The following is a 13,564-nucleotide window of genomic DNA, read 5'->3' as shown; positions in this document are numbered from 1 at the left end:
GCGAAAACTACTCTAAGAGCAAGTTTAATAGTATAGCCCACTACTAGCTCTAATTCATCCATAGTCAATTAATACAATAATTACTTACTATACTATTAGTATGTGGTCACACCTGTCATACACACATTGCATCTTGGAGTCTGTGCTGCAGCTAGCTACAGATCTGTAGGCCGCTGTTTTTCTATCTCATCTTTTATCTCATTAGAATATGTTTGTAGCTGGCTAATAGTCTGCTATTGTACCTGCTTAAAAAACGATGAGGGAGTCCAATTGAACCTTCAATAGCTAGAGGGTTAAGATATTTGGTATTACATTTGATGGGTACGAATAAGATTGAAGCAGTATTTGAGGAAGCCAAAGTGGACTTATTCCCGTCCGAGAACGCTCGAGCGGTGGAGCCTACGCGGCGGCAGCGCCCAACCCAACCGGCCATTCCTCCCGCTGCTGCGGCCCGTCACGTTTCGCGTTCCCCCGCATGCGCGGGCCAGGCTCCGCTCCGCGCGCTATGGGCCGTGTCCGCGGTGCCGCGAGCGAGAGGCAAGTACGAAACGCGCGTCGTTCGTTCGATTGATCGGTTTGGTTCTACATGGACCGACTGGGCGACTGGCCAGGAGTTCGGCGTCTCGGCGAGACGGTGGCGCCGATGTGCAGTGCAGTGTCACCTGTCTTTTCGTTTATACTGGTAACTCGTTAATTTTCTTCGGAGACCGGGAATGTACACGCGCCGTGGTCAAACGATCCATCGTCGATCTCGGTTCCCCCTTGGAACGGGAAAGGATTGCATTGTCGTCTACTAGAACAGTAGAATGGTTGTCACTTGTCACCGTCGGGCTAGCTGCTCTTGGGGGTCAAATTTTCCCGCTTGTCACGCTCTTGTTAATTACGTGGGCTTACTGGTGGTCTCGACTCATGAGTGCACCTTTCCATGGACGAAGAAAGGTACGTACTGATTTACTACTCCGTATCCTGATCGATCCGTGCAAAATTAACTGAACGAAAAAAAAAATCCGTGCAGTGTTGGTTCTAGATCAAATACTATTATTCTGTGTTTTGACAGAGCGCTGTTGGTAATCAAGCAGTTGGCAGCGACAGTATACACACGTACGAATAACGAATCCAACTATGCTCCCAGCGTACGCGTTACGTACGTGCAGCATCACCATGACGGCCGGTGGTTTCAGGCTTTCAGCACCGCTCTCCAATTCACTCACTTCATGGGAATGACGGGAGAGAAGATCAGATATCAGCGGCGTTCAGATCACGCTTGACGAATGATTCAACTGCTGCCGAGGAACTACTAGCAGCGCAGTGCGTCGATTGATCGAATTTTATGGCGCAGCAGTGGTCAGTGCCTCAGTGGAGACGATGACGACGTATACTACGACGCTGCTGGTAGCTGACCGCGGGGGGGGGGGGGGGGGGGGGGGGTCTCTCGCCTGAAAGCAACAGTGGATCCTAGGTGCCCGGATACGGGCCATCAATCTTGCTTGACCCCACGGCCAGCTAGCAACGAGCGTGCATGCAGGGATGCAGAATTGCCTGAAACCCATGACACTCTAGCGACGTACTGTACGTACGACAGATCGGCAGCCGGCCTGACGCCACACGGTACGTGCTGTTGCTGGTGGTGGTGGTGGTGGTGCCGTGGTGGTTACTGCAATCCTGCCGGAGCAGCAGCAGCAGATGAGATCGCTGCGCCCCCCTCGACGCGAGCTCGAGGGCATGCATGTTTGTTTAATTTCTGGTGGTTCGTTACCTCGGCTCCGCTAGGTGGTACCGTGGTATACAACGGCGGGGGTGGGGGTGACGATGGCCCGCGCTCTCTGGATCGTCTTTGGTTTTTCGCCGATCCGGTAGTACGTCATTGTCTGATCCGACGCCACGCTTGGGCTTCACGGTTCACGCGCGATTCTTCTGATCGAGAGATCTACAAGTAATTCCGTGAGTACTGAGTAGTGAGCAGTGCTCTCTCCGTTCTAAATTATAAATTTTAAAAATAAACACAAATATTAAGAAAGTATGTGTAATTAAATATGATAAAGTTGTGATTGATTGCGTGGAGAAATTAGGTGAGGAAGAAATGTTTTTTGATTGGTTAAGAAGATAATATAATGTAGATGAAGAAGTTAGTTATATTTTGAGACAAATACTAGATACTAAAAATTATTATATTTTGGCAGGAATGAAGTACTACAGGTCTGTAGTATATATTATCAATGTAGCATGGTGGTTTACATTTCGGCCTGGATAGATATGGTTTATCTGATATTCAGAGCTGAGTTTTGTAACGATGTGCTAAAGGACAGGTTTTTATAATGTCCATACAAATATACTTCATTTTTCATTTGTCATAAAGAAATAGTTTTGGGGAATAAATCTGGACAGGTGTTTATCCGGATTATTCATCAGAATTACTCCTTATATGCATATGCGGTTATATTATATGACGACATATTTTGCCTCACAAGAAAAGCAATTTTCTCATGAGTGTCTCTCATCCGATACGCCATAATCACCAATGAGCTTCACCTTCTGTCTCATCGAACACCGATTGCGTGCATCGCTCCATGTTTTAGATCTCCATGTTTGCATTGGTAGATTACGCTCTGTTCCGATCTTCCCACTAAACCTCCTTCCGCCAACACTAATGCGCCATAGTTGCCGCCTATATGCATCCCACTGCAAGCATCAATCAGATTGCGGCTAGCTAGATTGCCCCCCTACATATGTTGGTCGAGAAGGTCAGATGAAGGTCAGACATCGACGACTTCAAAAATAAAAAAACATTGACTCTTGTAAAGCAGTTCCATGAATAATACAATGCTCTAGGATAAGTGAGATACTCTGCCAACAAAACAATGGACCACCATATAGCTGTTCCCAATTGAATCTAGTACTAGCTAGTAATACTGACTGCGTACTGAGCTGGTAGATAGAAATTATAATCGAATCCAGCAGTACTAATATCATATACTTATGTATGCTGCTACACCATCTAAACAACACACACATGTTTCCATCTCCACAATAAAATAAGAAACAATCAGCAAAAAAGGCTCACGCATCAGGGGTCAATCCTTGAGTGCGCGCGAGGCTGTTTGGCTTGGACTAACGCAATGGTATGGTAGCCACAACCGCAATGTGGACTCTCTCTCCAACGTCACCGAAAGCGACGCGCCAATTCCCAACCAACTCGTCCCCGATTTGCAGATACAGATTTACTACTTAAGCTAGCTAGGGCTGTGTTTAGGGGTGAAAATTTTTGCAGTGTCACATCGGATATACGAACATATATTTAAACTATTAAACGTTGTCTAATAATAAAATAAATTGTAGAATCCTTCTGTAAATTGTGATACGAATTTATTAAACCTAATTAATCCGTCATTAGCAAATATTTACTGTAACACCACATTATCAAATCATGAAGCAATTATGCTTAAAAAATTTGTCTCGTAAAATTAGTCGTAATATGTGGAATTAGTTATTTTTTTAGATTATATTTAATATTTCATGCAGGTGTTCAAATATTCGATGTAACATGGTGTAAAATTTTTAGCAGGAATCTGAACAGGCCCTAGGTGATCGAGGATTATAATGTGTGTACGATCGATGTGTATCTCGCTTTGCCACTAAATTGCATCGCCATTCGCTCTTGCGTGCTCCACTGGCTCTTCAGGCGCCTGCGCTTTCATTAGGTGACTGTTGACCACTGGGTCAGTACTTAACTAGGGTTGGTTGACAATGCTGCCAGATAATTGAGAAACATACGCAATACAAAAAGGCGTAGATAATTGATGCTGCTTGCTGCAGATGATCATGTGTGTCGTAGGTTCGCACCGAACGCAGCGGATTTTGGTGATCAGATCGACGTATTAATATGCAGGTAGTTACCACGTACGAGTCTCTTTCTAATAGTAAACGTTGGACGTCTCGGATTTGATTTGGCAGATAAGACAGAGTTCAGAACGGAATCAAATGCCCAATCACTGTTCTCGCGGGTGCTATTCGCACGTACAACATCCTTTCAGCCGAACAGCGGCATATCACGGTTCGGCATGCGATCCCTTTTGCGTGATGTTTTACGCAAAAGACTTTGAAAAACCCGTACTATACATTTGCTTGGATAAACGGATACATCTTCGCAGAACGATGTAAGGAAAACATCAATAAATGATGAAAGGATCTCCGATAATGATGTTTAGCATGTGTTTATTCATCTGTAATTGTCCTAGAAGGAGTACATCAAAGTGCTAAATGAGCTGTGCTGAATATATATAAGTTAGCTTCAAGAAGAAGAAGAAGAAGAAGAAGAAGAAGAAGACCGTGTTATGGTAAGGAAAACACGCTTGCATTCTAGTCCGCTGAGATAGCCAGATTACTAAACAGGGGTGGATCTAACGTGGGTGCAGGGGGACTCAAGTCCCCCCTATACCCACAAAACCTATGATACCACCCTAAGCCTTCTCTTCAATTTTTTCATCATAGTTGATAAGATAGGAGATGCTAAAGGTATCATAATAGCATTTTAGCATAGTTTAATATTGAGATTATATGTTTATATCGGTGTACTCGGTATGTTGAGTCCCCCTAACTTTTTTTTGATCCGTCCCTGTTACTAAATGAGAAAGTGAAATGAAATGATAATACTCCCTCCGTCTCCAGAATATAAGAACCTAAAATCGAATGAAATGTATTCTGGATAAGCCTGTTTTCTAGGACTACGAATCTAGACAATTGACACGTCCATCCGATGTTGCTATATTCTGGGACGAAGAGAGTAGCATAGAATGTTTTTTTCTCTTTTCTGTGAAAAGGGTGGTTGATCGTTTTCGCTGGAAATGCAGAAATTGCAGGAGGAAATCACCGGCGAAGCACATGGACGCCAAAGAGAGGGCAACAACATCACTGTAAAGGAAGAGAAGCGAAGTGGGAGAAGAAGAAGAAAAGCCTTCCCTTTGCTCTCTTTCCTTCATCAATGAGGCGACTGACCCCACGGCTCCCCCTCCTGCCCCCACCACCCTTCACTCGCGGGCAGCAATGATAGGTCTTCCAACCTAGCCAAGCAGGAGAAGGAGAAGGGGACGCTGGGATGACACCACCACAAAGCCACACCGGCCTTGAGCTTCGTTCTACCCAGTCAGAAACCCAGTGTTGTTCTAGTCTAAGCTCGTAGCTAGTCTGCAAGAACCCCGACAGAAAACCGGCAGGAACGCCGGCCGCCGCCGCCGCACGCACGCACGTCGATCGGGCGGCGCCGGTGTGCTCGTGATGGGGAACTGCGCCGGCGTGCAGGGGAACGCCGAGATCAACCCTTCGTTCAGTGCTCCCAACTCGTCAGGTGCCAGGCCCTTGTTTCTTGGTTTTTGCAGTGTTGCACCAAATCAATGTGTTGCAGTGTTGGTGCCTGCCTTACCTTTTCTTTTGGTGGATTTTTGCGGTGGTTTGGTTTGGTTCTGTTCTTGGGAGTCAGGGTTCCTCTACAAAGAGTCAAAATTTCAGTTTGGTATCAATTTTGTATCTCTCTGTTTTTTTTTTTTGCTCTCTTTATAGTAAAAGAGCAATTTTAGTGAGGTTCCACTTTGGGATTTATCATCAATTGTCCAGTGATGACAATTTTTTTTCACAATTTTGAGCTAGGCGAGTTAGGCTTTGTCTAGATATAGAAAGCAGAGCTACTTCCAAGAATGGTTTGCTTCACACGAGAATTTCTTTAGGAAAGAGAAGCAGAGTTTCTATGCTGAGTGAGCTGTGAGCTGACCGTCGTGGTTGCAATCCAGGGACAGGTTCCAAGAACAGCAGCAAGAACGGGGCCGATTCCAGCACGTTCGGCACCAAGGCGTCGGCGTCGTCGTCGGTGCCGCCGACTCCCCGGAGCGAGACGGAGATCCTGCAGTCGTCGAACCTCCGCAAGTTCACCTTCGGCGAGCTCAAGGGCTCCACGAGGAACTTCCGGCCGGACAGCCTGCTTGGGGAGGGCGGGTTCGGCTCGGTGTTCAAGGGGTGGATCGATGAGCGAACGCTGACGCCCGTCAAGCCGGGCACCGGCATGATCGTCGCCGTGAAGAAGCTCAAGCTTGACAGCTTCCAGGGGCACAGGGAATGGCTGGTCAGTGCCTCTGCTTCTTCTTTTTTTCCTCAGTTTTTTCAATTCTTGCTGCCTGCGTCAGCGCTGTCTGAAAGTGATTTTAACTGATCTGTTTGTGTCCCCCCCAAAAAAAACTGTAATCTTGCAGGCTGAGGTGAATTACCTTGGGCAGCTCTCCCACCCAAATCTTGTCAAGCTCATCGGCTACTGCTTCGAGGACGAACAGCGGCTTCTGGTGTACGAGTTCATGCCGAGAGGCAGCTTGGAGCACCACCTTTTCAGGAGTAAGCAGTCCACCACGTTTTTGTGTCATGTTCATCATATGTTTTCATTCTTTGTGTGCGTGGGAATGAAAGATTGGCAATGCTTATGTATGGTGCTGCAGGGGGATCACACTTCCAGCCTCTCCCATGGAATTTGCGGATGAAGGTCGCGCTCGAGGCTGCCAGGGGGCTTGCTTTCCTGCACAGTGATCAGGCCAAAGTTATTTACCGAGATTTCAAGACATCCAACATTCTTCTTGATTCGGTGAGTGAGCATGCAGATTGGTTTACATACGCAATATGTGCAAGTCAAATCAGATTCGATCTAAATGTTTGTTTTTGCCCTTTGGCTGCACACAGGACTACAATGCAAAACTCTCTGATTTTGGATTGGCAAAAGATGGTCCTAGTGGTGACAAAAGCCATGTCTCAACCAGGGTCATGGGGACACAAGGATATGCTGCCCCTGAATATCTCGCGACAGGTGATCTTTGCAACATGACATATAACAAACCATATACTACTACTGTGTCTCTATGATTTTCTGCATCTTAGATTCATGCATGAATGACAAAAGGACACTGGGTCATAACTGTTGCTGGTAATTATGTTCAGTAACAACATTGTTTGCAACATACTGAGATGCCTTGCTGACAGTGGGTCATAAGACTTGTCGTTTGTTATGGAGAGAGAATCTTCATTGCAAGACATGGATACTTCATGGTGTGCATGCCATATCCACTAGATTCACTTAAGTTTTATATGCTATGTTTACTAAGTGTGCTTAGATGTGCATTTTATTTAAGATTTCTCTATAACGATTTAGAGGTATAAAACATTTCTTTTCAGTAGCAAATAACATGATTGATGCCTCTGAGCAATCCCTTTAAGATTGACAATTGTTGATCCATCCATGTGACGCTTAAGAATTAAATACTCAAGAATGATGCATGACATCCTGTAAAGGGGCAAACATCGAGGTGACCAATTCTGCTAATCAAAATGGTACTTTATGCTTGCCACGTCGTTGGATAGCCCGAAAAAAGAAGATAAACTAAGATTCTCCAGCTGGTTTCAGCATGAACAACCATAAAATTAGAAGCCGTGCCTACTTGCGTTTTCCTACCACTTAAGTCAACACACTAGTCCTGATACTAATTGCAGCATCATGTTCTTTAAATCTACATTTGTGCACATACTCTAACAGTAAAGGTCAACAGCGGTTTTCTGAAGGTACCTTGTGTTCTTCTCACCCACATTATGCGCAGGCCATTTGACCGCGAAGAGCGATGTGTACAGCTACGGAGTTGTTCTTCTGGAGTTGCTGTCCGGGCAGCGCGCCCTGGACAAGAACCGGCCTCCGGGGCAGCACAACCTGGTGGAGTGGGCTAGACCTTACATCACCAACAAGAGGAGGGTCATCCATGTCCTCGACTCACGCCTGGGATCCCAGTATTCGCTTCCAGCTGCGCAGAAGATCGCGGGGCTTGCGGTGCAGTGCCTGTCAATGGATGCACGATGCAGGCCGGGCATGGATCAGGTTGTGACCGCGCTGGAGCAGCTTCAAGGTGCAAAGAAAGCAGCCAAGTAGAATTATGGCTGTCTGGTGTCGTCAAATGTCTCCAGTAGACCAGTCTCTACCTCTCCTGGAGCATCCTGATCGTGAGACACTTTGATAGGAGTTAAAAACAGGAACTAGAGTGATGAGGGACTTGATCAGAGGACAGGCTTTCTGAATCCGTGAGAACATAATGTGTAATATATCTTGCTTTTTGTACAGCTAGCTGTTGCTCCTTTGCTCCAACTGCGAGCCCGTGGCTTGTGTTAAACTGTTGTGCTACCTTAGCAGTACACCTCAGAAACTTCAGTTAGTATTGTCCTCATAAATGTTTTGAACTGCTTCTCTTGGAACATTCTGCTCGCAGAATTGCCTCCCTGATATTATTCTCATTGCATGATATGGATGAACAACAGAGAAGCCATGGGAGTATGGTATAAATTATTCTCATCTTTCTCTACCAAGTTACAAAGAAGCAGAATTACAGGGTTGTAGGTGGAAACAACAAGCACAACAGTGCCGGTGACATCTGGTGTTGTTTGATGGTTGCATACCAGCAGTTTAAATTGTAAACAGCTTTTCCATGTATATAGGTTTAAACGAGACTGCAACCAAGCATCTAATGCAATTCGCATTTCGCACCAAGCTGAGATCAAGAAAGATGAGCCAATTGGCTGTGTTTGAAGAAGCCATCTCTAGAATCTTCGGCCACCAGAATTATAAGCACGACCACCAGGGAATTGACCACGGTGCTCAAGAACATGACCTTCACCTCGGCCACGACCACGGAACTCTGGGTAGTCTGGACGCTCCCTGAAGTTGTCATACTGGGCAGAAGTATAACCCCGATGAGCTTCTCCATAAGTACCACCAGCTGTAGCAGCAGCAGCAGGTGGAGGCGGCGGCGGTTTTGCTGCAATTGGAGTATAGCCGTGAGTCTCCCCGGGCCTTACATTGTTTGCATAACTGCTCATGCTAGCCTGTTGGTATTGCTGCTGGCGTGCCTGAGACTCCTTGCGTAAGAATTCTTCTCTATAGGTTGCTTGGCGAGCTCGAAGTGCCAACAGTTTCTCCTGGTATTGTGCATTTATTTCATTCAATCTCTGCACACAAAAAAATAAGAGGAATGAAGCATTTGTCTTCAACATATTAACTAATAATGTATATTGTGTTATGGACTGACTATGGTAAGGATCCAAATATCAAGGGATAGGACACTCGTCCTCAAAATTACCACCCGGCAGGGCTCCTCCCTGTTGAGCTAAGAGAGGCTCTAAGGTTTATCGAACTAACTTTAGAGACTCAATCACTTGCTTCATAATGGACTACATAGGGTCTATTTATATACAGGAAGAGGGAGGACCAACTTCACCCATAAGAAACTAATCTCTAACGTTATGGAAACACATTTGGTTTCTATCTCTGATCTCCTATGTCCAAACAGATATTTGACTCCTTCCTAATATTTCACTGAACTAGCCTTATATGCTGGTATACTGCAATACCACACTGCTACTGCAAATAGAATAAAAGAAAGTTTCTAAACAAGAAGAAATCAAAACTAGTATAAATGCCAGCAACAGCTTGGTGAATCGTACATAATATGGCTTCCATAACAAACATCCAGGGGCTGTGACAAGACCAGTATCAACAGGGGTTGCCCGCAAAAACTTATTTAGAAATTGCACATTAAACAGGACAACATGCATAGCGAAAAATGCATGAGTGTACTTTGGCCTTTAATGAAGTGCAGAGGGCGCATTTTGAGCAAAGCCACCAAAACATCAGTCAATTCAATTTTAGCAACAGAAGCGAGTCCAAGCATTATGATCAAATAAAATGCGATGGTAGGGTAAACCAATGGATATTTGGAAAAGCTTTAAGCTGTGCGAAGGTGAGCAGAAACCCATTCAGTTTTTTTTACCATAATGAAACTATCATAATGATTTATATATATATTTTTTGTTTCAGGAACCTATACCATCTTTTGATATTAATTGTGAGAACTAAATGTAAATTCTCTCCAGTTCCCTTCCAAAGACGTGGACTGTGTCACACACAACTTAATTCTCGTTAATAAGTATGAATTATTGGCATAATGCGGAGTGTGTGCTGATACTGTTATACGAAACAGGAATGCACATTAGCTGACCTGCTTATAAGAGAAAAAAATACAATCTTCCTGAGCTTCCAGTTAAATTGTATATTTGTATGTTTTCCAATATACCCCGTGCAATTATTCCTCAAGTTTGATCTCACCAAACATTGATGAATAATACCAAACAGTAACTCAACCAGTGAGAAGCAAAACTCAATCAGTGATAAGAAATAAAGGATAAAATATTTAATCCTCTTGAGGAATGGAGAAATGTTTCCTGTTGGTAGTAGGATGCAAGGACGATTAATAATAGAGAGAAAAACTGATTAAAATATTGAACCACTACTACTAGTATATACTGCATTGCTGCAGGTACGCTATTCTTGGTAGGTAAGGAGAACAAGGCAGAATCATGTAGTAATAAACTATCTAGAAAATAATTTATCATACCTCCCTGTGCCTGGCGTTTTCAGCATCCTCTGCATCATGTAGTTCCTTGGATAGGATCACAATGTCTTCATGAAAATTCTGCTCTAGACCTTCAAATGTACGAGGGAGATTATAATCCTCGCGCCTTGCTTCAAACCTATCATTACGAGGCCGATCCCTCGATTCTTTATTGGGCTGCTTTTCTAGACCAACCTTTAAATCAGATCTCTGTCCATCATAAAAGGTTTGTGCACCCTGAGCACTTTGACCTGCATAATACAGGTCAATGCAAGTTTTCATAAGCATGGATGACAAAGGATGGACTGGATTGGTCGTTTCACTAGAAAAAGACGAAAAAGAAAGACCACTCATGGAAATCGAACCGCTTTGAACCGAGCAGTTCTGCGGTAGCGCGTTGAACCCATAATTTAACCAGGACCAGTTGGACCGGCTAGCTAGGAAGAATTGGGCTCTATCGTTATTAACAAACGGAAGTGATCTCTCCTCAAAGGCCCACAACATCGTTCTTAATCCAAAAATTTCCTCAAAAGGAAATGTTGGTGGGGGATCGATCCCAGGACTGCGAGTTGCAGAAGTCCGTCGTGACCATCCAACCAACTCATTGTGTTGGAAATGGAATACACATGGTACAATATACATAACCATTTACCGAACGCGGTAAACCGAAAGCTCAGACAGTTTCCTCACTGATCCAACTTTTATTACAATGCTTATATAAGGCAACCAAGAAGCACTACTTAGGATTTGCCTAATCATTGTTACATTTAATATTTAATAACCGATCCTGTACGACTATTTCTGTTGCGAAATATAGGTTGGCCATGCAAAATTAATTATGCCACAGAAATTAATACCCCTTATATTTGGGCGCGAACGAAGCATGCTATTCCAACGAAAAAAAACACACAAAATAACCAATGGTAGTAGTTCATACCTTCATTGTATGCATACGCTGGAATCTGATTCGGGGCATTTGGACCACCTCGATCCCATTGACTCTGCCTCACCTTTGGGGCGCTATACTGCTGCTCCTCAGCAGCTTTCCCAGGATCTCTTCCAGGGTAGTTATTATCAGGGTGTTGCTGAACCCTTTGTTGTGTCTGGTAGTGATGCAACTGAGCAGCCACCATGGAGTTTATGTCTGCTCCTCCACCGTACTGCCCCTGTCCTTGTCGCCTCATCCTAACCTGAACGCGGACGTTACAAAAGCAAACACTGTAGGAATCATATGGTGCGAATTCTGGTAATAACGAATAGCGACAATCAATTACGAATCTTGGTCGAATGAACACGTCATCAGCTGAACATTCTAAGAAGACAAACAAACTAACATCCCGACATTGAATGCGGACCATGAACCCATTGTAAAACCCCACAGCAGTATTTACTATATAACCTAAATAACACAGAGTAGCACAGGGCAGCAGGGCTATGTAATCATATACTATCATCTTGCCTGAGGCAACATCATGAACAAACCCCCTGGAAAACCGGCAATGCCACAAACAAATATCCCGTTATAAGACTTCTGGATCCCATAAACCTCATATGCGTTCCCGAATTTCTAGTTTTCTGCCACGAATACTCGGCGACAGAAGTGGTAATTCGCTAGCAGTTGGATAACAGATTGCACGATTCCAGTCGATCCAGCGAGCAGCAACAGCATACGAACCTCAGCCCCGCGCCCCCGACACGGAATCGATCCTAGCGACGACGCTAGGCCGGAAAACCCTAATTCCAGAGTAACTAGCTATCCGCACGCCGGCCACGCACGTCGCGCGATTCAGCCACATCCATCGTCTCCCCAGCGAAACACAGCAAAGCGCGGGGCAGGAGGAACAGAGAGAGAGAGGGCACGGGGGAAGGAACGCACCTTGCGGTGGTGTGTACCGGCTGGCGGCGGCGGCGGCCGGCGCGGCCGCGAAGGTGACGGTGGCGCAGACGCAGGCGCAGACGCACACAAAGCGGCGGTGGGGGGGTGGGATTGGGAGAATCGGACAACACGGAGGAGGGCCTAAAAAGCGGTGGTGCAGTGGTGGAAGCGCAGCCCGTTTCGTAGCGGCCAAGATGGCCGAATTTGATGGCGATTTCAGGTGCCGCGCCTACCGGCCTAGCAAGGGAATAAGTTCATCTGAGGTCCCTTAACTTTACATCGAATCCGATTTACGTCCCTCGATTGGAAAACCAGACATAACGGGTCCCTCACCTATCAAAACCGGTGCAGATTAGGTCCCTCAGCGGTTTTGAGGGCGGTTTTGGCTAACGTGGCGCCTACGTGGCTAATTTCACTCGGTCTTCATCCGACATGGCATTGACATGGCGCTTACGTGGCAATTCGACCCGGAAAAATAATAAAACCCGTGGGACCCACATATCAGTCTCACATAGAAAATAATAAAAAAATCGTGGGCCCCACATGTCAGTCAAACTCACCCTTCCTCTTCTTCCTCCTCTCTCCCCATCTCCCTCTCTTCATCTCTCTCCCCTCTCCTCTTCCGGCGAGAGTGGCGAGCTGGAGGGGGCGGCGAGACCGGCGCCCACCGGCGAGAGCAGCGAGTTGGAGGAGAAAGCCGGGGCGATAAAAGGGGATCGGCGACGGCGGTGGGCGGAACAGATGACCCGGGCGGCGGCAGGTCCCCCCGGAGCAGCGCCGGCAATCGAGATCCGGCAATGGCGGCCGGGAGAAGGGCGGTGGCCGGCGGGGAGAAGGGGCGGCGTGCAGCGATGGCCGTCGGAGGAGGAGGAGATGCAGCCATGCGGGGAGGCGTGGCGGTGGCAGCCGGAGGAGGAGGACGTCCGCCGTGCGCTGCTCCACCCGATAGTGGCGGCGGCGCGGGGGCCCTGGGAGTCGCCGAGGATGCCGAGGTCGATGTCGACGTCGTCCGCGTCCACGGCCATGGCGTCCCCGTCCGCATCCGGCGTGCGCCACAGAAGCGGTGGCATGGGGAGCGACGCCTCAGCTGCTGTGGCGGCGGCGTCAATGGGGGAAGGGGAAGCGGAAGCTCCTTGCTCCGGTGGGCTGCCGCTGACGAGCTCGGTGGTGGTGAAACGCGACGGATCAAGCGCCATCCTGGCGGCTGGGGGCCCTCCTCCGACCTCTGCTCTAG

The 13,564-nt window shown here is 46.5% G+C and overlaps 2 protein-coding genes across 3 annotated transcripts; one reads left to right on the top strand and one right to left on the bottom strand.

Annotated features, from left to right (window-relative positions):
* Positions 1-5,138: 5,138 nt before the first annotated feature.
* Positions 5,139-8,264, top strand: LOC4332405 (receptor-like cytoplasmic kinase 176). Of its 2 annotated transcripts, none has more exons than XM_015776341.3 (6): positions 5,139-5,341; positions 5,787-6,109; positions 6,237-6,372; positions 6,474-6,616; positions 6,712-6,835; positions 7,620-8,264. In XM_015776341.3, the coding sequence occupies exons 1-6, from the start codon at positions 5,272-5,274 to the stop codon at positions 7,940-7,942; spliced, it is 1,119 nt and encodes a 372-aa protein (XP_015631827.1). In that variant the 5' UTR covers positions 5,139-5,271; the 3' UTR covers positions 7,943-8,264. The 2 variants fall into 2 exon arrangements, with proteins under 2 accessions (XP_015631827.1, XP_015631826.1); XM_015776340.3 differs by having other exon boundaries at positions 5,781-6,109.
* A 75-nt stretch (positions 8,265-8,339) lies between these two features.
* Positions 8,340-12,443, bottom strand: LOC4332404 (uncharacterized). Its single transcript, XM_015776343.3, has 4 exons — positions 12,331-12,443; positions 11,392-11,644; positions 10,458-10,705; positions 8,340-9,012 (listed from the first exon to the last, which is right to left on the bottom strand). Exons 2-4 carry the CDS (start codon positions 11,636-11,638, stop codon positions 8,605-8,607), a joined length of 903 nt encoding a protein of 300 aa, XP_015631829.3. The 5' UTR covers positions 11,639-11,644; positions 12,331-12,443; the 3' UTR covers positions 8,340-8,604.
* Between the last annotated feature and the right edge of the window lie 1,121 nt (positions 12,444-13,564).

This window comes from Oryza sativa, chromosome 3, assembly GCF_034140825.1.
Source record: "Oryza sativa Japonica Group chromosome 3, ASM3414082v1".
In the NCBI taxonomy this organism is placed as follows: Eukaryota; Viridiplantae; Streptophyta; class Magnoliopsida; order Poales; family Poaceae; genus Oryza; species Oryza sativa.
The sequence above is the reverse complement of the archived record's forward strand: the minus strand, read 5'-3'. Positions and strand labels throughout refer to the sequence as shown.